General features: G+C 34.5%; 1 protein-coding gene and 1 non-coding gene across 3 annotated transcripts in view; both read left to right on the top strand.

Annotated features, from left to right (window-relative positions):
* Window positions 1–26140, top strand: part of COL4A5 (collagen type IV alpha 5 chain) — a 251533-nt gene that overhangs the window by 140371 nt on the left and 85022 nt on the right. For both annotated transcript variants that reach the window (XM_070292139.1, XM_070292138.1), the window contains exons 5-19: window positions 3842–3886; window positions 3974–4036; window positions 7108–7161; window positions 7482–7508; window positions 9436–9516; window positions 11812–11874; window positions 13531–13566; window positions 13750–13791; window positions 13956–14048; window positions 15406–15459; window positions 15556–15612; window positions 15896–15940; window positions 17575–17628; window positions 19147–19188; window positions 21174–21306. In XM_070292139.1, the coding sequence (XP_070148240.1) occupies window positions 3842–3886; window positions 3974–4036; window positions 7108–7161; window positions 7482–7508; window positions 9436–9516; window positions 11812–11874; window positions 13531–13566; window positions 13750–13791; window positions 13956–14048; window positions 15406–15459; window positions 15556–15612; window positions 15896–15940; window positions 17575–17628; window positions 19147–19188; window positions 21174–21306 (889 nt within the window). The remainder of the gene's footprint in view (window positions 1–3841; window positions 3887–3973; window positions 4037–7107; window positions 7162–7481; window positions 7509–9435; window positions 9517–11811; window positions 11875–13530; window positions 13567–13749; window positions 13792–13955; window positions 14049–15405; window positions 15460–15555; window positions 15613–15895; window positions 15941–17574; window positions 17629–19146; window positions 19189–21173; window positions 21307–26140) is intronic.
* Window positions 14770–14877, top strand: LOC138931317 (U6 spliceosomal RNA). The gene has a single exon (XR_011446559.1). It is a non-coding gene; the product is annotated as a U6 spliceosomal RNA (small nuclear RNA).

Here is a 26140-nt window from a genome sequence, read left to right as displayed (position 1 = left end):
TTTTTCAAATTCTTAAAAATATACATCACATAAGTGGTTTAAAGCAGAACTACCCAATCAGGGTGATCATCTCAGAGTTCAGAGTACTGATCACCTCAGGTCACGTACCCTCCCTGGGAACCAGGTACAAATAATACAATTGTATTTGTGTGTCTTGAAGAGAATAAGTTTGGGAAGCCTCTAGTTGAAGCCGTTATGTTAAAGAATAACTATTTTTGAAAAAGGATGCCAGTTCCATAAAGTTTTACTGCCTATTCCACCATGTAACTACATTATAGCAAAATATTTAAAAAAAGAATAACTATTTTTGGAAGAATACAGTATTTTATCAGTTCTGAGATGTATGATTTTTCAAGTTTTAATGTTCTGGAATTCAAGATGTGTTTGAAAATTTAAGTGCACATTTAGTGTAATTTTTCTGAAGAGCTTTTAAGTAGACATATACTTTTCAGTGTGTTTTAGATTGGGAGGAAACTAGTTTATAAATAGTACTGGCTTTTGGAAAATCAGATTTAACTTTTCTGAGCCTTACTTTCTTCATTTGTTATATTAGAAAGTCAAACAAGACAATCTCCATGGTCTCTTTTAGCTCTGTAATTCTGTGTTCATAGATTGACAAGGTCCCTGAATTTGAATATAGAATATATGGGTGGTGGCTTAGCATATTTATGTGTATTACAAAGAAAAACATTCTGATTCTCTGATCTCCAGAAATTTAGATGTATACATTTTACATAAATATTTAAAATATTCTGTTTGCTATATACATCTTCACAACATGTAGCTTGCCTTATGTGCTACTTTTGACTAGTGTAGGTAGATCAGTGGAAAAGCAGGGAAGAAACTCAAAACCCTTAACATTGTTTAAGCAGACATGCTTCTGTGTTTTTCCATCATAACTGAATATCAATATACTATTAAAGCTGTTCATAATAATCATAACATATATCTTAATAGCTATAGCTACCATTAACTATGTCCGAAATACTGCTGAGACTAAAAAAATCTGTCCACTCTATCACTTTCCACTTTCAAGTGTCTGAGAGTGCTTAGAACTTGGTGGCCTGATAGTTCCTGCATCCTCAGGTCTCAGCTCACAGGCAGCTGTTGGCATGCAGATTTTAAAAGACTTATTATGGAAAATTTAAAGCACAAATACACAAATTTAAAGCACAAATACACACATTTACAGAGAATATATTAATATTACAGTGACACCCCCCATGAAGTTATTACTTGGCTTCAAAAACTATCAACATTTTGACAGCTTTGTTTCTATACCTCACCACTGTTGCCTGTAATATTTTAAAGTAAATCCCTTAGATCATCATTCCACCAGTGAATATTATGTTTCTTGAACTGATTACCACATTATGCCATTATTACACCTCAAAAACTTAGCAAAAACTTCTCAATATCCTTTAAAATTCAGTCCATATTCAGATTTTCTCAGTTGTCCCAAAGATTTCTTTTTGCAATTGGTTTGTTCAAACCAAGATCCAGGCAAGTTCCACATATTGCATTTGCTTGATGTATTTTTTAAGCCCCCTTTTTTATGCCATTGAAGAAACTGGATCATGGCGTTGTACTGTGTTCCACAATCTGGATCTGCTTGATTGTTTCCTCATGATGTCATTTAACTTATTTCTCTGCCCCCCATGTTTCCTGCAACTTTGAGGTTGCCTTAGAAGAGGCACTAGAGAACTTTCTAGGAATAAAGAAAAACCTGTACATTTAAGATGTGTGCATTTTACTATATATAAACTATACTGATAAAAAAATAAAGAAAATTGAAAAACAATACTTTATAGGCAGTGCTGTGTATTTTCTATTGAATTACATCTCATGGAACAAACGTCTGTCTATCCCACTTTTTTGATGCTAGATTTGGTCAATGGTCTCAAATGTATGAGCCTGATTCTGCCACCAAAATTTCCCTATCAACTTTCACATAGTGGTTTAGCATCCATCCATGATCATTGGTTAGATCCAAGTTTTTGTTTTTTGTTTTCTGTTTTTGTTTTTTATTTTTTAATTTGGAGTTGCAAAATGATAAGTTTTAAAAGTCTACCAGTCCTTCATTGAATAGCTTGAATTCTAATTTACTAACTTGAATTCTAATTTATCAGCTGAATTCTAGTGGAGTAATGAGTTTGTATACTGGCAACTTTGAGTGATGATCAAGGAAGGTTTTTTTAATTTATCATTGCTGCTGCTGCTGCTGCTGCTGCTAAGTCGCTTCAGTCGTGTCCGACTCTGTGCGACCCCATAGATGGCAGCCCACCAGACTCCCCCATCTCTGGGATTCTCCAGGCAAGAATACTGGAGTGGGTTGCCATGTCCTTCTCCAATGCATGAAAGTGAAAAATGAAAGTGAAGTCACTCAGTCATGTCCGACTCTTAGTGAAACATGTAATTTCTGTGTTTCAATCACTTGTACTCATTATTCTTTTTGAAGCTCAAATTATTTCATCTTTGTCTGTGCGAGCCTCTTCAAGTTGGCCCCTGTGATTTGTCCTATTGACAAAACCCTATTGATCTTTGATAATTTCTTTGCTTTTCGACATAAGACCCTTCAGGCTGAACTTATGCATGTCCTCTCTAGATCTGGAATTGACCATGTCTCTGATTACAGATTCTTTCAGTGATTTAGATTCCACGGTCTGAATATAAGGAGTGTTCATTGCTACTAGTTTTGTCACTATTTTGATGTATTTTAAGTGGACAGAGTTAAGAAATATGTATTTTTTAAAAGAGAAAAAATATCATGAGTTCATATTATTATTTCCAATTGAACTTTAGTATAATTTTTTATGCTTGTTCTCTCCCCCTGCCACCTTTCTCTCTCTAACCTGAAAATCTTCATTTCCCAATTATATTAATATAATCAATTCCTTTGTCCTACAGTATAGCTATAATGACTTCAAAATAACAATATACAAATAAACAAAATAAATATTTCAATTTTAAAAGCAATAGTAGAAAACTGCCACTAATTATTTCTTTGCTGAATTGACTCATTTCAGTCAAAAGTAGTTTTCTTCTATGTATGCTCACTGTCCACAGTTTGATGTACATTAGGTTCATTGGTTCCAGCTTGCTTTTAATTCTTGATGATTTCCTTTTTACCTTTTTTTAAAAATTTTCATTATTTAAAATAAGGGCATTGTTCTATAAGACTAGGTATAGTCAGAGATGCTTCCCATCCTTCTTTACCATCTCCCCATTCTCTTTCCTCTTTCCCCCAGAGGTAATCATTTTTCATTTTCTGTTTATCTTTTCATTGTTTAGTATCACTACCTTTGTTATAAAAAGGTAGTATATTATATACACTACTGAAACTTTGTTTCTTTTACTTAACATTCTATCCTGGAGATCAGTATGTATTTCAGTGTACAGAGACCTTCCACATTCTTTTTTAAAGCTGCATGGTTTTTTATTATGCAGATATACCATAGTTTATTTATTTATGTCCCTATTTGTTCTCTGGAGAAGGAAATGGCAGCCCACTCCAGTATTCTTGCCTGGACAATTCCATGAACAGAGGAGCCTGGTGGGCTATGGTCTATGGGGTCACAAAGAGTCGGACATGACTGAGCGACTGAACTGAACTAAGGACAATTAAAACAACTCACTCAAATAGGAGTATCTTCTATAGGTTTCTATAAAAGAGATTTTAAACATGTATAGTTCTTTCTATAGTGTTTAAAAAAGAATGAGTGGTAATAATCAATGACACATTTTGTCCGTTGCTGTCTAAATGTAGTTTTCTTAATTCCCTTAGGTTGGATATTATTTTATTGTCATTGGTTGTTATTTGGCTATTTGTTTCTTTTTATAGGGTCCTCCTGGACTTCCTGGATTTCCAGGGACACCAGGTCTTCCTGTAAGTAGAATTTGGCTTCTTATTTTTAAAATCTCTTAAAACAGTAATCTAAGAAATATTATACATGTGTTATATCCCCTTTCAAAGGGAATGCCAGGCCATGATGGGGCCCCAGGACCTCAAGGTATCCCTGGATGCAATGGAACCAAGGTGAGATTTATTTGACTTAATCTTAGGCGATATACTTGAAAATAATGGACTTAAACATTTCAAGAAATCAATATCGAGAATGTCAAAGAAGAGATATAGTAGCTTCATGTCTAGGACAGACATAGAGTATGTTCTGAGTTAGGATTTTCAATATACTGAAATATCAGTAATTCTTTAAGCCTGTATAATTAGTTGGGATATTGCATTGAGTTGAATATTACCTACCAAATCCCTTTTGTGTTTTAGTGTTAAGGAGAATGAGAGTTTTTGCCATACATTGACATGAATCAGCCATGGGTGTATATGTGTTCCGCATCCTGAACCCTCCTCCTATCTCCCTCCCCATCCCACCCCTCAGGGTCATCCCAGTGCACCAGCCCTGAACACCCTGTCTCATGCATCAAACCTGGACTGGCAATCTATCTCACATATGATAGTATACATGTTTCAATGAATGAAATGAGAGTTAAATGAGAGTGAAAAAGGAATTAGGATATATCAGTTCAGTTCAGTCACTCAGTCATGTCCGACTCTTTGTGACCCCATGAATTGCAGCACACCAGGCCTCCCTGTCCATCACCAACTCCCAGAGTTCACTCAAACTCACGTCCATTGAGTCGGTGATGCCATCCAGCCATCTCATCCTCTGTCATCCCCTTCTCCTCCTGCCTCCAATCCCTCCCAGCATCAGAGTCTTTTCCAATGAGTCAACTCTTCACATGAGGTGGCCAAAGTACTGGAGTTTCAGCTTTAGCATCATTCCTTCCAAAGAGCACCCAGGGCTGATCTCCTTTAGAATGGACTGATTGGATCTCCTTGCAGTCCAAGAGACTCTCAAGAGTCTTCTCCAACACCACAGTATATGTTTGTACATATAAGCACACATATGTATGTATGTGTATATATACACACACACACATCTATATTATCAGTTGTTAAGAGTAATACTTATGAATGTTATTCATTAACTTTGATTTTGTTTAGGTACACTTAAAATTTTCAAATCTTTCATATTCTTAAACCTTTTTTATCTTACCTAATAACTTCCTGAAGAAAAATCCTAAGAATCTATATATAATACACCACATCAGTTTTTACTATGAACTGTTAGTATGAACCCTGAAACTTCTCCATCATAGAAAATAATGAATTTAACAAGTGAGAAAATAAAGTGTCGTATGCTACAAACATTGTTTCCTGGCCCTCTTTTCTTTAGTCAAGACTAAATCCAACTATTTGGATTAAGTATAAAGTGAAAGCAAGAAAAAAAAGAGAGGAAAATTTGCTCTTTTTAAAAGCTTACAAGTATTTGTTTCCATTTCTTATTCTCTCACTTTTCTCCTTATATAGGTTAATGAAATACTGTTTTCTGTGTATCCTTTTGATATTTCAATATTGCATATAATACTCTGTGAAACTATTCTAAAATACCATAGATCTTTTTAATTAATGACTTTTGTCATATTTTATATTAGGGCATAATATTTAAAATAACTTGAACAAACTATTTTGTATTATGCAGGCCATCACATTTTATGATAATCATTGTAGTGTATACTTGTAGGCAGTAAAGTAATTGTTACCTTCAATATTTCTCCGAGTCAGTGTCATCCTTGCCACTGATAATAATAATATTCTGATTTGGGATTTGTGAGGCTTACTTGTGTTTTTCATTTTTGCTTGGGGCAACCTTACAATGATAGGACCAACATGGAGTTAGCTTGCATGCCATATTGCATGTTAAGACACACTACATTCATGTGCCTATTCTGGTAATTTGATTGTTTTTTGCTAGCATGTCTTGAGCAACAAACAGACTACTAGCCAAAGTTTTAAGACCAGATATGTCTACAGTAAGTATAGTATGCTATGTGATTAAAGGGGTCTTTTTCTTTTATTGCTAAAGCAACACCTTAGCAGATCTCATGATTAGTTTGCATTTGAGTCCCCTCCAATTATGTAAACAACAAAAATTTTTAAAAACATTATGTGCATCTGCAGATTAAATAGAATCTTATATTTCTAACTATGTAACTGGGCTTCCCTTGTGGATCAGCTGGTAAAGAGTCCGCCTGCAATGCGGGAGACCAGGGTTCGATCCTTGGGTTGGGAAGATCCCCTAGAGAAGGGAAAGGCTACCCACTCCAGAATACTGGCCTGAAAAAAGCATTATGTGTACCTCCAGATTAAATGGATTCTTATATTTCTAACTATGTAACTAATTGAATGAACCCTAGAGATGGAGTCAAAACATATGGATTCTTTTGCTCTCTGTTTTCTAAACTTGATGTACAGGCCACTTCCTTTCTGTCTGGGCTAATTTTTTCCATGTGTAAAATGTGGTGGAGAAAGGGATATTGGACAATAAGTCAAAGGTACATAGCTGTATCATTTACTCTTTTAAGCCTCTGACAAGGATGTTTCTAGAAGTACTATAGCACATGGGTATTTGAAAGGAGGTTGCATTGGGGTTCTTCTACAGCCATTTTAGCTTTTGTTTTCTAAACCAAATGTCCATATTAGTACTTTACAATAGGGAATGAGAAAGACTGGATGCCTAGAGAACAAAATGACCTGCAATTGCTAAAACTATTGCTATGATTATACTCTTGGTGATATTAATGGCATTCTTTCTAACCATCTTTTCCTCTTTACAAAAATAATTTGAAATAGTTTACAATAAAAGGGAAAAGCAATGGGGCAGTTAAAATATGAATCTATATAATACATGGGCAGGAAATTGGGGCAGATCATTAACTATTAAATGTGATGATAGCCAAGAATCTGTGGTATGATTCTCTCAAAATGGATTTGTCAGAAGAAAATGACTAAAGTAGTTTTTTTTTCCTTTATTTCTGATTGGGATTCATGAGTGGAGATAAAAGTATCTTAGAAGGCTGAATTGATATGGATAGTTGGTATAAGGTAATTGAAAAGTGAAGGCTAATGAATTTTGGACAATCTGGCATGTTTCAAAATGACTTGCAGAAATTTTTTCAGTAAGTCATTGTTGGTATAATGATGCTTTGTTTCTTTGTTCCTCCATGCTTTTTATTTTTAACTCCTTCTAGGGAGAACGTGGATTTCCAGGCAGTCCCGGTTTTCCTGGTTTACAGGGTCCTCCAGTAAGTTATAAAATTCGGAATTATAATGAACACAGGAATTAACGTAAGCAGAAGTGTACAAAGTGAGCTCAGTGCATTTGTATGGAACAAAATAGTACTTTTCAAAGTAATAAAGTAAAAGGATTAAAAAAAAAGAAATTAGTAGTGCATAGAGCTTTCTGCTGGATAAAAGCAAAGATTCTGTAGTGAATATTTAATATAAATGTCATCTCTAAGTATCTTAAGGTACCCTTTCCTCAGAATGATCTTATAGCAATCTATTCAATTTTGCTTGCTCCTTCCCCTCTCATTCATATAATTCCTTTTCTTTTTAATAATAGGGACCTCCTGGGATCCCAGGTATGAAGGTAAGTATCTCATGTTGGAAAGGTAAGCATTTTACAGTATTTGGAAAGCCTGCATCTTCAGTCAGATAATGTCTCTGAATTCTGTCTTAAAATGGATGCTTCTAGAAGTTGCACAGGTGCACATTTATGAGCTCTCCTTAACTATTCTCCTTTGTTCTGTGGCTTTAAGTACCTTTTATGGGCTAATATGCTTGCAAATGTGTATATCAGCCTCACAGTTCTTTTTGATACCTTCCTTGTTACATTTTGATTCAGTTGATGACCTGCTCCCTCTGGAAATATTCTTTCCCTCTGGCTTCTGCAAGGGAATATTCTGGGAATATTCTTTCCCTTTTCCTAATCTTTCTTCTGCATCTCCAGTCATTCTGCAGTCTTCTATGCAAGCTCATGTTATTCTATCTAGCAGGCATCAAGACAGAGTCCTGATCCCTTCTTCCCTTCTATGCCTAGAAATATCATTAATGCTCTTGGTATTGATTGCTGTCTAGTTATGGAACACCTACATTTCTATCTCTAAAACAGAATTTTCTTCTGAGTTATATGCATGCATTAAATTGCTTCCCTGACATCCCCCTGACTTATCTCCCAGACATTCAAATTAATGTCCTCAGAGTTAACCCAGATCCCCAAATAAACCTTTTCCTCCTTCTGTTTTCCTCATCTCTAAAATTTGTATCACTATATACCATGTACACTTTTACATGTACCAAAACCTGAGAGTTAGTATTTGCATTTTCTACTCTTTCACACATCTCCTCATTGCATACTGTCTCTAAATACTGTTAATTTTGCCTGTAAGTATATATATTAAAATTCATCTACTTTTTCATTTCCACTGCTAGCATACTAACCATAATGCCACATCTGGATTAGTGTAGTAGCCTCTTAACTAGTTTCTTTTTTGTCCCTCTCACCTCCCAGCATGATTTATTCTATACAAAGCAGCCAAGAATGATCTTTTAAAAATATAAATCAGTAATTTAAATGTCTCCTTATAAACCTTCAAGGGTTTCCCATTGCATCCAAGATAAAGTCCACATTTTTTTCTATGGCCTGTAAGATCTGCATATTCTGGTCCTCGCCCCACATTTCCAGCCTCATCCCTAAGCTGCTTTTCATTGGGCTCCCTGATCACACCAGTCTGCATTAAGTTGTTTGAATGTGCCAGATTCTTCCCTTTCTGGGTCCTTTGTTCATGCTGCTTACATTGCCTAATGCTCTTCCCCCATCTTCACCTGGCTGACTCATGATCCTTTAGATTTCAGCCTGAATGTTGCCTTCATAGATTGCCCTTCTTTACTGCCCAAACAAATTTTCTCCACTATTTTTTTTAATTGAAATATATTTGACATATAACATTGTGTAAATTTAAGGTGTACATGTTAATTTGATGTTTATATATTGTAATATGATCTCCATTATAACGATAGTTAGCCCCTCTAGGACATCACATAATTATCATTTCTGTGATTGTTTTCCACCATTTCTTTATCATGTACCATGTAGTTTTCCTTTATAGTCCTAAACAGAAAATTTTATCATCTTATTTGTTTACATGTTATGATATGAATTTCTCCAGTATATTATTAGCACAGTGAGAACAGGTGTCTTGTTTTATCTTCTTTGCTGCAAAGCATCCAAAGCCTAACACAATTCTTGGCAAATATTAATATTTAATGTTTTTTTGTGAATGAGTAACCAAAGGTATGACAGGTTCTCAACAAATTGACTGTACTTCCATGTCCTCTACCCACTTCCTCGTTTTCCTTTGAAGAGTAAATGTATTCATTTAACTACTGAGGTCGCCTCAATCTGTGAGGACACTTATGTGACAAGTTGAACGCTTAGTTCATTTTTTTTTTGTATTCTGGCCAGCTTTCCCGTATCGTAAGTATTACTTACAATCGCCACTTATGGTTTCTTTCAGGGGGAACCGGGTAGTATAATCATGTCATCTCTGCCGGGACCAAAGGGTAATCCAGGATATCCAGGTCCTCCTGGCATTCAAGTAAGCATCTGCTGACTTTCTACTTGGCCCTATTGATTAAATCAGATCAAGCATCACTTTTTTTTAATCCTCAGCCTTTAGTATTCTCTATTTTCATTACAGAAATTATCATCTGAGGTTTGATAGATATGGCAGGTATGTTGTATGTAAAAATAAAAGCAGTCTTGACCAGGGACCTTTTTAAGAAATGTGGCTTGTTCTTTTACCTTTCAAATCCAGTTTCCACGGAAATTTTTGTTTCGGAGTTTTGCAGTAGAAACAGCCTTCTATACAGTCTTATTTCTGTGCTGTGGAGATCAATAGGGTAGTAGAGGTAAATGGTCTGATTAAAAATTGCAGGTTTCCCATTCAAGGTATTTGAAGAATTCATTTATAACATTATCAATTACGCATAATGTATGACCATACTTTGAAGGCTGAAAGAATAAAATATATGTATAGTAAACATCAAGTGTGATCTAATTTTTTCTAAAGAATTGTCATGTCAGCCTACACATAACATACATAGAGATCAACTTTTGGGGATTTATAGACTAGAGAATTAATTTTTTTAAGGTTTATATTTCATGAGGATTGTTCCCTTTGCCAAAAATAAAAATCAGTTCTTTCTAATATTTGATCACTAAGATACAATGTCAGGGACTTTTTTCGTTAATCACCTTAATACATACTTGATATTACCCATCCATATGTTCTTAAGTATTACCAATCTTTTCTAAATTTTACTGTATTATATTTGAAAAAAAAGCAGAATACATGCAAAGTATATGTAGGTTATAAAGCATAATGACCAAATGAGCACTGATGAACCCAATGCAGTATTTAAAAACTAGAACATTGTAATTTTCAATCAACCTTTCTTGGCAGTCACATCCTTCTGCATTCTCCCAAGATGTAGCTACCATCCTGGGTTTTCCATTTCTTCTTAAAAATAGTTTTATTACATGCACATATATCATTAAACAAGAGTATTTAGTTTTTAAAGTAATATGAAATGTATGTGTAGTTTTCTGCAACTTTTTCTATTTGATATGTTAAGATTCACCCATATTATTGTATATGACCATAGTTCATTCAGTTTCACTTCCATGTTATAGTCCATTGTTTGATATACTAGAATTTGTTTCTCTGATCTCCTGTTGTTGGATATTTGGGTTGTTTTGAGATTTTTTAAATTATATAATAATCCATAATTTATATCTAGATATAAAATTGCTAGATTTCAAGGCAGTCAAATTTTCAGCTTATTAAGATGCCTAATTTTGCTCCACAACCATTACATCATTCCTTTATCTTTTGTCCCAGTTTTTCTCACATCCCTCTTTGTGTTTAATTTTATGTATTTTTATTTTATAATTAGAGAAGCCACCTTGAAACTAGTAGGCTTTCCCTTCCCATTTCTAGCATAAAAGCTCCACTAATTGCTCATCTTTATTGCTTCATATTTTATTTTATTTTATTTTTAATATACATTTATTTATTTTAATTGGAGGTTAATTACTTTACAATATTGTACATACATCAACATGAATCCACCACGGGTATACACGTGTTCCCCATCCTGAACCCACCTCCCTCCCTGTACCATCCCTCTGGGTCGTCCCAGTGCACCAGCCCCAAGCATCCAGTATCATGCATCGAACCTGGACTGGTGATTCGTTTTATTTTTATTTTTATTTTTTTTTATTTTTTAATTTTTTTTTAATTTTAGTTTTTTATTTTTTAAATTTTAAAATCTTTAATTCTTACATGCATTCCCAAACATGAACCCCCCTCCCACCTCCCTCCCCATAACATCTTTCTGGGTCATCCCCATGCACCAGCCCCAAGCATGCTGCATCCTGCGTCAGACATAGACTGGCGATTCAATTCACATGATAGTATACATGTTAGAATGTCATTCTCCCAAATCATCCCACCCTCTCCCTCTCCCTCTGAGTCCAAAAGATTTGTTTTAAAACTTCCTGACTATACATTTGTCCCATATTTATTGTATAGCACTCTAAAACATAAGTTGTCTAAAAACTGCATTCATTCTGTTTAGTTGAATTTCTTTATAGTCATCCAATCCTTTTATTCTTTTTTTTTACTTTATTTTACTTTACAATACTCTATTGGTTTTGCCATACATCAACATGAATCCTTTTATTCGTCTACATTTTAAAATTCTGCTTATAGTACTTCAGAATTATAGAATTGTAGAACAGAATTCTGGCAACTTAACTTAAATTTCACCCATTTAGTTCTTTCTACATGTTTTTTTTCTTATCCTTTTCTTTACTTTCTTTATAACAGGGCCCAGCTGGTCCCCCTGGTATACCAGGGCCAATTGGTCCCCCAGGACCACCAGGTTTGATGGTGAGCTTGCTTCTGTGATTTCATTTCTCCTCCTTTTCTTTCATTTTACAAATATTAATATTATTTGTATTACTTGAAAGTATAATGAATTTGATCTACAGTTTTCTTAAATTTTCTTATATAGGAGATTCTATAGTGTTATGGTGAATAATATATGTGCTAAATAATAGCTCCATTTTATAGATGGAAAGAATGAGGTACACAAAAGGAAAGATTTAAAATAAAGTATCTTGGTGGTTAACTCTTGATGTGTCAGATTTGAAGTCACTTCTGGGGCCATTTTATGAAGACTTCTAAGCCAATTCTTAAGTCACTTGATGAAACATGTTTCTTCAAGATGCAGTTTTCTGTTTAAAAGGAATCAAAATAGATATTCACACATAGACACAAAATCGGCTCTCATTTCTTAGGGACCTGTGACAGAACAGGAGGATTGGTGAGGGTAGTGAATCACTCTGAAATGGGATAAGGATCTTTATTCCCCAGGAAAGAAGCAGAAACTTAGAAAGACCCTGAATGTGCAACCAGTTCTCTTACTTTATTACCTGTATTGTCACTTATATTTCTACTCTAATAAATTGTAAGTACTTTTACCCCTGAAATACTTAAATTTCATTTAAGTCATATTTTAAACTTAGAACTTTACTGTTGCCCTGTTAAAAGGGCAAGAAAATTGTACTTCAAAGTAATTTCTCATGTGCCACTCTACCTCTCATCTATCATATATTTAAATGACAGTTTTCATTATACCTTTATAGATTATACATTTTTGCTTGTGACCATTGGTCCTCTATTCATGAATGAATGGAATAACAAAATAATGTTTGATAAATACTAGAAGATCTACCAGAAAAAGATTGTAATTTCCGCTTTTTTAGGAATCTTTAGGAGAGGATGAGAAAACCTCTTTGTTTAGTTTGTTTTAGTTGTAAATATCTTGCAAAACATGAGACTCTGGAGCAGGGCACTTTTTCCAAACTCTTACAACTTTGGCCTACCCTAGGTGTATTGCTACACCTTGAATTTCCTTAATTCTTGTGACCACATAGCACATTCAGTCTGTTCTTAATGTCCCTGCAATTAACCTTGATTCAAAGGATGAAGCAAAGTCTTAGAAATGCTACGAAGGTATAATATGTAAATAAACAGATCAGTTGATATCAGGAGGTGATATCCCTGGACAGACAAAGGCCAATTTAACTTTTCAAACCTTAAAACATTCTCAAATATACAAAGATCATATAAAATCAAATTGCACTAAAAAAGTAAATGCATGCGTTTTAGAACTGGACAGTTAATTGTCTAATGGTACCTGAGTTTAACCCATGATTCTGACATGATAAGTTTGATATTTGTTGAGATTAATTTTTGTTTGGCATGAGTGCTACCCCATGGCCTCTACCCATCCTTGTGTTTCTTCCCTCACCCATTTGTAGCCTGTCAAGAGAAGTCACCACTATTGCCTAGTTTCTTTTAAATATGTGTCTAGTTTCAATTTAAATATGTGTCTCTGACAAGAAAACAATGAGAAAAAAAACCTCAGGAAATATTATTTTAAAAGACTTTTTTCAGTCCTTACTTCTATGAAACCAACTTATTTTTAGTATATTCATCAATATAACTCTTTTATCCTTTTTCTGTGTCTTTCACTCCTAGGGCCCTCCTGGCCCACCAGGACTTCCAGGACCAAAGGTAATTTTCTTTCTTCTTTTAGCATCTTATATTTGGTGTGGATTTTGTTGTTGTTGTTGTTATTGTCAATGAGGTTTTTTAATGTAATTTGTTTATTTTGTAATTGGAGGAAAATTGCTTTACAATGTTGTGTTGGTTTCTGTCATAGTCAATGAGGTTTCAAATTCAAATCTCTCTCTTCAGGGGAATATGGGATTAAATTTCCAGGGACCCAAGGGTGAGAAGGTGAGTAGAGAAAAAAGTTGATTATTCAACCCTCAGTTGTTTTCTTTCACCGTCATTTGAACTTGTCTTTTTGCTTCTTGCAACTAAATTAGTTTGCATGTTATATTATATTATTGTCTGTTTAAACTATGAAATATTACTTACTTATTTTATCTTGCAAACAGGGTGAGCAAGGTCTTCAGGGCCCCCCTGGGCCACCTGGGCAGATCAGTGAACAAAAAAGACCAATCGATGTAGAGTTTCAGAAAGGAGATCAGGTGAGTATGTAGGGAGGAAATCAATGACTATCTTGCTATGAAAGTGGCATTCCATTAAAATGCAGTACAAGCTGGAATAAGGTTTTTTGTGATAGTCTTTTTGAAATAACAAGGGTTAGAGATAAGTAAAATTTTAAAATATCTTGACTGAGATATACTCTATTTACTGTAAAATTCACCCATTTAAAGTGTACAATTACATCTATTTAATATATTCACAAGATAGTCAAACAATCACTGCAGTCTGATTTTAGAACATTTTCATGAGCCCCCTGAACAAAACCCCACACCTATTAGTTATCACTTAATATTTTTCCCTAAACTTTCAAGCACTGAAAGTTTAATTAAATGAAACCACTAATTTAATTCTTGGCTCCAAAGATTTGCCTATTTTTGGACCTTTTATATAAATGGAATCATATAATATATGATATTCTCTGGTTTCTTTTTTATTATAATCTTTTCAAGTTCATTTATGTTGTAGTGTGTATTAGTACTTTGTTCCTTTTTATGGCTGAGTTAATAGTCCTTTGCATGTATATTCCCCATTTTGTGTATTAATTCATCAGTTGACGGACACTTGATTTTTTCCCATTTTTGGCTATTATGAATAATGCCTTTATGTACAAAATTAAGTCATTGTAAGATTGTCACTGTTTTAGATGACCATGTTTTCTATATTTCACTGATATTTAGGGAGAAAGATGGTATTACTGATAAATTGCTTCTCTTCGCCAGCACATATACTAAAATTGGAATGATACATAGAAGATTAGCATGGCCCCTACACAAGGATATCATGCAAATTCATGAAGTGTTCCATATTTTCCGGGGGCGGGGGTGCCTTTCCAGGTGGCACTAGTGGTGAAGAACTTGCCTGCTAATATAGGAGGTATAAGAGATACTGGCTTGATCCTCGGGTTGGGAAGATGCCCTTGGCAACCCACTACAGTGTTCATACCTGGAGAATCCCAGGGACAGAGGAGCCTGGCAGGCTACAGTCCATGGGGTTGCAAAGAGTTGGACAGGACTGAAGCGACTTAGCATACATGCAGTAGAATAGATGAGGGGATCAAATTATATGATTACAAAATATTTTATAAGAATAAAAAAATCATTAGTACTTTACTTTGAAGTACTTTCTTGCTCTTTACCTCAAAACTTGGCTTGTACATACACTAAAAATTAACTGAAATAAGAAAAGATGGCCCTAGATTTTTTTTGCCTAGTAGATTTCAACTTTGAATTTGAAACATCTTTGATTATAGTACATGAGTCTGTAGTTCACCTAGTTAAAGTTGTTCCTAACAGTACTAACAATTTTAATATTGCTTTCCTTTTCCCTGCCACTGCATAGGGACTTCCTGGTGACCGAGGGCCTCCTGGACCCCCAGGGATACGTGGTCCTCCAGTAAGTAACCTAAAATTCTTTAGCATCATTTAATGTAGATTGATAATCTCACATAGTACTGCATGAACCAATGTAAAATTACTTTTGTCTGTATAGGGTCCTCCAGGTGGTGTGAAAGGTGAGAAGGGTGAGCAAGGAGAGCCTGGCAAAAGAGTAAGTGTTATGGCTTCTAATAAACTTTACAAAAATTTTCAAACATGTCTTTGTGCACGTATTCATGCACTGTACATGTGTCTAATTTTATTTTTTCCTCTTAAATCCTGCCTTCATTCCCTCAAAATGGCATGAATGACATATTTATTTATTTATTATAACATTAAAGTCTAGAAAGTCTACTGAAGAGAGTCCCAGGCTGGAAGAAAGCTTGTTATATCCTTTAACCTTGCATTTCTAAATAACAAAATTATATTATTATATTTCCTTGAATCCTAAATAGGGTAAACCAGGCAAAGATGGAGAGAATGGCCAACCAGGAATTCCAGTGAGTATTTAAAATCCACCCTCCCCTTCAAATGGCAACATTTGTACATGTTGATAAAGAAGCAGGATGGCAAAGAGGCTTGGGTTTGAAAATAGTTTAAATGAATAGAAACTATCCTTTCCATCTCTTTTAAATATGAATTTGAAATTTCTCTGTTTTTTTAGATAGATTTTTAAGTCAGATTTATTGAGATATCATTTGTATACAGTAAAATGAACCATTTTGGTGCACAGTTCTGTGTGTTTTGACAAACACATAAGTTGTGTATCAATCTCCATAATAAAAAACAGTTCCATCTCTCTCAAAAGTTCTCTCATGATCTTTCGTAGTTATTCCCTCCCCTCCCCTCACCCAGTGTCCATTGAAACAACTGATCTGTTCTCCATCTCTGTAATGTTGCTTATCCAGAGTGTCATAAAAATGGAGTCACAGCGTATACAGCTTTTTGAATCAGAATTCTTTCACATAGTATAACACACTGTATTGTATAGCAGCAGTTCATTCACTTTTAATTGCTGACCAGTATATGACTATATGGAGTACCAAGGTTGATACATTTACTCATTGAAAGGTATTTTGGTTGTTTCTGGTTTTTACCATCATGAATAAACTGCTAAAAATCTTCACATACTCTGTTTTGTGTGAACATAAGTTTTCTTTTTCCAGTTAAAGTTTTGACATATAATTCTAATTACTACCAAAATAGAGGCAAGTAAAAATATGGAAGTCCAGGAACATTATTTCAGGCAGCCTTAGTATCAGGAGTATCCACCATAGATGTTAAAAGATGTTTTCAAAGACAGATAGAAAATTTGATGAAATTTGGAGACTACTCTGCAGAAAAGGGAGCATTCTTAATAAGACTGGAAGTTGTAAAGTAATATTCAATCAAATCAGATAAATTGATTTCTAAATAATTTTGATAAACAGGCAATCCTCAACTTACAAACTGTAGCTTCACCAATGGCTTAAACATATAAAATGGTGAAAGTGAAAGTTGCTTAGTCGTGTCCAACTCTTTGCAACCCCATGGACTATACTGTCCATGGAATTCTCTGGGCCAGAATACTGGAGTGGGTAACCTTTCCCTTCTCCAGAGGGGGGGTTCCAATTCAGGACCTCAGTTCCTGTCTTCTTTTGAAACAATGATTTATGCAATCATGATGTTCAACAATTGCCTCTGTTTTTGACAGATATCCCTAGGGAAAAGGCTTTTCTCTCTTTGCACTGGGAGAAGTAAAATTAGGTCAAGTAATGGGATCTTTCTGGGAACCACCAGAAATGACAATTCTGTGGGGATGGGGCTTTAAAGAAGCTTCAGCCGGGTTCTTTCCCTTCTGGTTGCTGCTATGCTTTACCTTGATTGTGAGCTGTTCGTTTTCAAGGCTGCTGTGAAACTGAGGAAGGGTGATGGAAATAGAGCCACAGACCACTTTGTTCTTACCAAGGTTCAGTCTTTTTTTCCCCCAAAAAATACATTTTCTGGATTGCTGCAAACCCTTGCTTAATTTCTAGAGTTCTAAAAAGATTGACCATTTTTGTCAATGTCCTTGGTGCTTTTATGGAGGAGAGGAATTTTGGAGGTTCTTATTCCACCATTTTTGCTGATGTCACTGTCTTCTGTGTTTTTAAAGGGTTTGCCTGGTGATCCTGGTTACCCTGGTGAACCAGGAAGAGATGGAGAAAAGGTAAGAATTTTAAAATGCCTAGGGAACTGCTTTTATTCTGATTAGCACAATTCTTTTCATCCCAGTTATAAATGAAAATTTCTAAGTAACTAGCTTTTGTATTCAAACTACACCTTCTTTATCCATCTTTTGATGTTATTCCCTTTTCTCTTATACCAATTCCCTAAATTTTCATTCACTATCCTAAATCACAGTCCATCTGATAGAAACACATGGAGAATTGTTTAACTTTAGCATTTCCATTGTTAAAAGCTGATGCCTTTACTTTGAGCATGTATTGGCAAAACTTTTGTTCTCCAGAAAGAAGATTCAGCACTATTTTATTGAGGCCTTTGTATTAAAAAAGGCTTATAGCTGTGAATTTAGAATGTTGCCACTAAACATTTCCATTCTCTAGGTAATTATTGTCTGGAAGCCTGTAGCTAATTCCTTGTTGTTGTTTTTTGTTATTGTTGTTGTTGGCTGTTGTTTTTTCATTTGGCCATGGAGCCTGACTGAAGTCATTTATTTAGTTCCCTATTTTAAAAGTGACTTTGAAAAAAAAATATATGAAGCCCAAATTCCCATATTTATAGCAGATCACAAAACATCCATTTTTCTAATCTCTCTGGTCTTTAATTGCTTTCTATTAAAAGCTTTGTTTTGCAGGGACAGGGACATGTGAGAAACTTGAATGTACCCAGAGGGTACATGTTTTAATGATGATTTTATCTCTAAACTAGATCCAAATTCTAGACTGGCTTAAGAGGCACAGCTAGAATAAAGGAAGATAATAAATACTCAAAAGAATAAAATTTTGTTTTTCTAGTTGTATGTGAAGTTATAGGACAGAGTATCTCCTTAAACTAAAAGAAGCTTATAGATAGACGAAAGGTTTCTGTGAATAAGTCTAGAATGAGAGTAGAGGTGTGAGAGGTACACCTATTCTCGGGTCTTGGCCAGTGGAGTAACAGTTGAATACTGTGATCTTCACCTGTTGTATCTGCTGGTTAAGGGTAACAGTTTTGTCTGAATTTGTCTTTCGGTAGATTCTAAGAGCAAAGTCACAAACCAATTATGATTTATTAGCTATTCCTGGTGATAGTTAACTCCATCAGCTTTAAAATATCTGTCACTAATGGAAATGACACTAAATTTATGACCCTGACAAGTTTTTTGAAAAAGACATGGCTAAATGTAAGAAAAGGGTAAAGATTTTTAGCTGATTCTAGTAATACCAATTTTTTAATTCAGTGTCTTCTCTATGTTACCACTAGAAATACCTTAGAAGTCTGGTCTATATATAAGGCAAATAAGTTAGTTGATCTGGTCAGCATCATATAGCTTGTAAATCTGACATAATAGCACAGGTTTTCCTAGGCTTAGCTAAGTAGTGTTTTATTAACTCATTTTGTATTTCTCTTTGATAGTTTTTATTGTGTATTTCTGGGTCTTTATGAAACTTATCAGTTATATTTTTGAGGAAATTGATGTTTTCATGTGATTTTTACTAATCTGTTGTATAATTGTGTTGAACAGGGTCAAAAAGGTGACACTGGCCCACCTGGGCCTCCTGGACTTGTAAGTTTTTTTTCTTTCAGTTTTTATTTATTAAATTTATTAGTGCATTTAAATTTTTGTGTCTTAATTATATACTCCATACCTTTTCCTCATAGAACACAAAATTCCAAGTCTTTATCAACTCCTCCTGTCTTAAAAGTCTTTACATCTAAAACTTCAGTGAGGTTGACCTCGGAGTCTTCGTATTGGTCTGCCTGTGTATTATTTCTCCATAATAAAGCTCCAAAATTATGGTATTAGGTTTTTTTGCATAATGATTGCCAAATCATTTCTTAAGTAACCAGCAGGTGGTGCAAGTGTTGCTTACAAAGGTTCAAAAAATGAAATTGTTGGGGAACTAGGGATTGGTCCCTCCCCCTGCAGGGCTCAGAAGAAAGATGGATTTGGTCTTAATAGCTTTTCTCAATTTGTAATTGTCTGATTCACACCTCTTTCTTCCCGGAGTGTGTGCTTTTACGGGCTCTTCATAACAAATGCAGGAAACTACTCTATAAAAGAAACTTGAAGGGTTTACAACTTTTCTGTCATATTTGTATTTACCATGAAATTCTAGTCACATATGTTTTCATTCTTATTAAGAATAAAATATCTCTGTTGCGGTTGATATTGGTTTTCCTTTCATTGAAATTTGCTAAGACTCCTGGCTTTAGACTTCACTAAAGTTGCAAAGGGGCAAGTGCCATCAACCCTATATGATAAGATGTTTGAATAATGTTTATTTGATTATTTTTGTCCATAGTGAGTCTTAAATATTGATACTTGGTACTTTACCAAATCCAGTGATGAGGGTGTATTATATTTAAAGAAGATCTTAAGACAGTTTTTATTTGCTTTCATTTTAAAATCAGAATTTTACTTTTCTAACAAATAATTTTTCTAAAAAATGAGATGATACAATTTTGATGAGCATCAGAAGAAATGGAAATTTTAAGAGTATGTCCTGTTCAATAGCTCACTTCCCCTTTGAACTACTATCCCAATTCTAGGTCCCACAAATGTCCATTTGTCTGAATATTTCTTGTATCCAAAAGAGCCAGGATGAATATTACCAGTAGGTGATAATTTCTATCTCAGACTGATAGTTGCTTACATCTAAAGCTTACTTTACCTTTATAGCTCTATGAAGTTAACCTCTTCATATTAGATCATTTAATATAAAATTCTTTAGGCATGAGGTTCTAAGAAGATAGGGAATTATTAGCTAGTTGATTTTAACTAATAAAGCTCTCCTGGAAGAATGACTTTTCTTTTTCTTTTTAAGAAAAAAAATATGAGTTGGCAAAGAGAAAGATTATGGGAAGGCATTATAAATATTTAGAATGGCACATTCAAAGGAAAAAGCAGGAATGTGCAAGATGCATGAAGTGGTTACAATCAGACTTTGCTCTCCTAAAAAGTCATTGCTGGAACTAACAGGACGTGAAACAGATGAGAGAGGTATTGGGAGTGAGAAGTATGTTTAGAGTCAAGGCTATAAAGTAACATATAGTAAGAAGGAATGAACAATTATGAGTGGTCTAACAGGAAATGTAACACAGAAAAATTCCTTTTTGAGGAAGTGTATCCTAGTAGTAGATTTGGATTTAAAGGGAAAATCTCAGAGTTGTTTCTATTAGTCCAAGTGTGAGGTAAGGATAGAAGCTGTCACAGGAAAGAAGGGGACAAATTGGAGAGACTTTTTAAACTAAGAATTATAAGGCTTAGGTGATTGGAGTGAATTGAATGTGAATGATAAGAGACATCAAACATAATTCTAACTCTGTAAGCCTGGGGCTCAAGTGGATGGTAATATTGATACTGACATTGAACATTTTCTAATCTGTTGAAGCATGCTGGTCACAATCTATGTAAGGTGGTCTTGATGATTTTGCATCTGAACACTTTGTGAAAATGATGCATTGTAATCATATGGACCTACCAGGTTATTTTCAGAAAAACAAGTCTCTTCCTCTTTGAATTCCTTTATTTTTTCTTTCATAAAAAAGGTAATACCTAGGCCTGGGACTGGTGTAACTGTAGGAGAAAAAGGAAACATTGGGTTACCTGGCTTGCCTGGAGATAAAGGAGATCGAGGATTTCCTGGAATACAAGGTCCACCAGGCCTTCCTGGACCTCCAGGTAAATGAGACTGTACTATACTTAATACCCTTGTGTTTATAGTATCTTTACTAATCCATGTATACAGTATTATCATACTAGTTCCAGGGTGAGCATGGCACTAGAAGACATCGGTATTTTTTAATTGACAGGAACTCCTCAGCTCTTACTATAACCTTTCCAAGTTCCTCATGTATACTTAAAAAAAATCAGAATTACTTGAATAGTGTTGTCTTACAATAAAAAATACCATTTCTATCTTTTGTTATTAATAAATTACACCAAACGTTACTGTGACCCAAATATTCATCATTGTACCTTTCATGCTGTTATGATAGAAAACACTGGACTAATGATGCCTAGTTATGTAAGATTTACTGTATTTTTATGTAGTAAACAGCACTATCCACTTAGAATTCCAGAAACATTTACCTAGAAATCCCCATGGTGATTTTGCTGTGCAGTAAAATCTTGGAGCTCAGTACTAATTTTATATCACTTCCTTATTGCAGATACACAGTACAGTAGAGCACTTCTAATTTGGCTGCTAATTGAGCAGTGCCCTTGTTTAGCATGTTTATTTGGATGTTCTCTGAAATGAGGTGATAGCATACCTCTCATGTAAAATTTGAAAAAAAAATCTGGTACAGTATCTGTCACACAGAGGTATTTAATAAATTATGGTTACTTTTCCATAAAAAAATATTTGCCTAATGAAATGTTAACATGATGAGATGAGTGATGCTCAGTGTTTCTGCCAAGAAGAAAGAGAATAAGTTGTGGGTCCCATTTTGTCAAAGTATACCCTTTGGATTTCTGTCTTCAAGGTAGTGGACTAAAGACATAACTGTGTCTGGCAAATTCAGATAAGGAATTCTCCAGGGATATAGCAAAGAATTTAAAGTGTTAGATAGTATGAAATAAAATGTAAGACACACAAAGGATAAACCTAGATGTCCCAAAATCCAACATGAAGGAGTTGAAAAAGAAGCAAGCAATATTTGAAAAATTAATGGTTAAAACTTCTAGCTATTTAAAAAAGGCATATTTCCCTGTAAAAAGGCTTATGAATTATAAAAAAATAATAATAATACAAAATTAATACAGAATATATACAGAATATACAGAATTAATACAGAATATATACCTAAACACATTGTAAGGACATTTTAGAATTTAAGGATAAAAAGAAGTTCTTAAGAACTATCTGAGACCCAAAGCAGATCACTTACAAACAGTGAGATTCAGATGAAGATAATGGGGCAAATTTTCAAAGTAATAAGGAAAAATAAGTATGAATTTGAGATCCTATATTACATCAAACTGTCATCCTAAAGTGAAGATGAGGACCTCCAAATCTCTGAAATAGTTACTGGAGCTTTTACTCCAAGAAGAAGGAAATGAATTCAAGATGAAGTTGGGAGTAGGGGTGGGTAACATAGAAGAAAGAATGGTTAAGAAAGATATTAATAAAGTATTTTAAGTCTAAATAAGTATTGATCATAAAAAATAACAAATATTTTAACTAACAATATGGAAGTATAATTGTACATACTACTAACATAGAATGTAAAGGTACAGAGAGAATGGGGAAGTGAATTTTATGGTTTATTGTCTTGTTAGAGGGAGAGAATATAAATACTATTAATTATATAAGGTTTTCCAAAAATACAGATTTTAGTCCCTAGGTTAAACATTTTAATAGTAACCACTAGAAAAGAATTAAAATAATATATATTACTTACTTGTTGAAGAAAGATGACCAAAATCTTGACCTTTGTAATATAAGTTAGGTTTGGGACAAAACAGACACAGATAAACCTGAATAAATAGAAAAACATAAACTGACAAGAAGAAGTTAAAAACAAATCAGTAACTTCAATAAATATGAAAGGACTTAACACTGATTAATAAACAAAAGCTAAAATAAAATTGGAATAAAATCCAAATGCTGTGCACGGTAGACATATCTAAAGTAAAATAATGTAGAAAATATGAAAATTAAGCAATGAGAAAATGTTGAGCAAATGCTACCAAAAAAAAAAAAGCTGGTTTAGCAATTCTAATATAGTATGAAATAGAATTAAATGCAAAAATGCATTATAAACAGATATATCATATGGATAAATAGACAAATTATACCACAAATGATATAAAAGTCATGAAACTTACTCATCTAAAATTATAGCTTTGAATATGTAAAGTGAAAACTGATAAACTACAAGGGATAAATTGGAAATTCCCCAGTATATCAAGGAAGTGAAATATAAATATGGATATAAATGATTTGAGTAACACAAGCTGTAGTTTTGAGAGAGAGAAAAAAAATTTGTGCAGCAGAGAATGTACATTCATCTCAAACACACATGAAGTATTTGTGGTGTGTAGCTTTGAAATTGTGTAGTCAAGAAATTGACTCTATTAGACCAGAAAAAATCTTTTAAAAGTGTATGCAGGATACTGTACATAGAAAACCCTAAAGATATTATCAGAAAATTGCTAGAGCTAATCAGTGAATTTAGCAAAGTTGCAGAATACAAAATCAATACACAGAAATCACTTGCATTTCTATATAATAACAATGAAAAATCAGAAAGAGCAATTAAGGAATCAATCCCATTCACCATTGCAACAAAAAGAATTAAATATCTAGGAATAAACTTACTTAAGATGGAAGAACTGTACACAGAAAATTATAAGACACTAATGAAAGAAATCAAAGGTGACATAAACAGATGGAGGGATATTCCATGTTCCTGGGTAGGAAGAATCAATATTGTGAAAATGACTACAGTACTAAATGCAATCCCTATCAAATTACCAGTGGCATTTTTCACAGAACTAGAACAAAAAATTTCACAATTCATATGGAAACACAAAAGACCCCAAATAGCCAAAGCAATCTTGAGAAAGAAGAATGGAGCTAGAGGAATCAAGCTTCCTGACTTCAGGTTATATTTTTAGATGAGTAAGTTTCATGACTTTTATATCATTGTGGTATAATTTGTCTATTCATCCATATGAAATATCTGTTTATAATGAATTTTTGCATTTAATTCTATTTCATACTGTATTAGAATTGCTAAACCAGCTTTCTTTTGGGTAGCATTTCTTCCCCTGGAGGAGGAACCCACTCCAGTATTCTTGCCTGGAGAATCCCACAGACAGAGGAGCCTGGGGGGCTACAGTCCATGGGGTCACAAAGAGTCAGACACGACTAAAGCAACTTAGCACACAACATAGCCTGCACACAAAGCTACAGTCATCAAGACAGTATGGTAGTGGCACAAAAACAGAAATATAGACCAATGGAACAAGATAGAAACCCCAGAAATAAACCCATGCACCTGTGGGTACCTTATTTTTGACAAAGGAAGCAAGAATATACAATGGGGCAAAGACAGCTTCTTCGATAAATGGTGCTGGGAAAAGTGGACAGCTACATGTAAAAGAATGAAATTAGAACACTTCCTAATACGGTACACAAAGTTAAACTCAACATGGATTAAAGACATAAATGTAAGAGCGGAAACTATAAAACTCTTAGAGGAAAACATAGGCAGAACACTTGATGACATAAATCAAAGCAAGATCCTCTATGACCCATCTCTTAGAGTAATGGAAATAAAAACAAAAGTAAAGAAGTGGGACCTGATTACACTTAAAAGCTTTTGCACAGCAAAGGAAACTATAAGCAAGGTGAAAAGAAAACCCTCAGAATGGGAGAAAATAATAGCAAATGAAACAAATGACAGAGGATTCATTTCCACAATATATAAGCAGCTCATGCAGCTCAATACCAGAAAAAGAAACAACCCAATCTAAAAGTGGGGAAAAGACCTAAACAGACATTTCTCCAAAGACGACATACAGATGGCTAACAAACACATGAAAAGATGCTCAACATCACTCATTATTAGAGAAATGCAAATCAAAACCACAATGAGATATAACCTCACACTGGTCAGAATGACCCTCATCGAAAAGTCTACAAACAATAAATGCTGGAGAGGGTGTGCAGAAAAGGGAACCCTCTTGCAATGTTGGTGGGAATGTAAATTGATACAGCCACTATGGAAGATGGTATGGAGACTCCTTAAAAAACTAGGAATAAAACCACCATATGACCCAGCAATTCCACTCCTGGGCATATATCCTGAGGAAACCCAAATTGAAAGAGACACATGTATCCCATTGCTCATTGCAGCACTATTTATAGTAGCTAGAACATGGAAGCTTCCCTGGCGGCTCAGAGGTTAAAGCATCTGCCTGTAATGTGGGAGACCTGGGTTCAATCCCTGGGTCAGGAAGATCCCCTGGGGAAGGAAGCGGCAACCCACTCCAGTATTCTTGCCTGGAGAATCCCATGGATGAAGGAGCCTGGTGGGCTACAGTCCATGGGGTCACAAAGTGTTGGACACGACTGAGCAACTTCACTTTCACTTTCAGAACATGGAAGCAACCTAGATGTTCATCGACAGGTGAATGGATAAAGAAGTTGTGGTACATATACACAATGGAATATTACTCAGCCATAAAAAGGAACCCATTTGAGTCAGTTCTAATGAGATGGATGAACCTAGAACCTATTATACAGAGTGAAATGAGTCAGAAAGAGAAAGATGAATACCATATTCTAACACACATATATGGAATCTAGAAAAATGGTACTGAAGAATTTATTTATAGGGCAGCAATGGAGAAACAGACATAGGGAATAGACTTATGGACATGGGGAGAGGGGAGCAGAGGGTGAGATGTATGGAAAGAGTAACATGGAAACTTACATTACTATATGTAAAATAGGTAGCCAGCGGGAACTTGCTGTATGGCTCAGGAAACTCAAACAGGGGCT

This window comes from Ovis canadensis, chromosome X (assembly GCF_042477335.2).
Source record: "Ovis canadensis isolate MfBH-ARS-UI-01 breed Bighorn chromosome X, ARS-UI_OviCan_v2, whole genome shotgun sequence".
NCBI lineage: Eukaryota > Metazoa > Chordata > Mammalia > Artiodactyla > Bovidae > Ovis > Ovis canadensis.
This window is presented reverse-complemented; position numbering and strand designations above follow the sequence as displayed.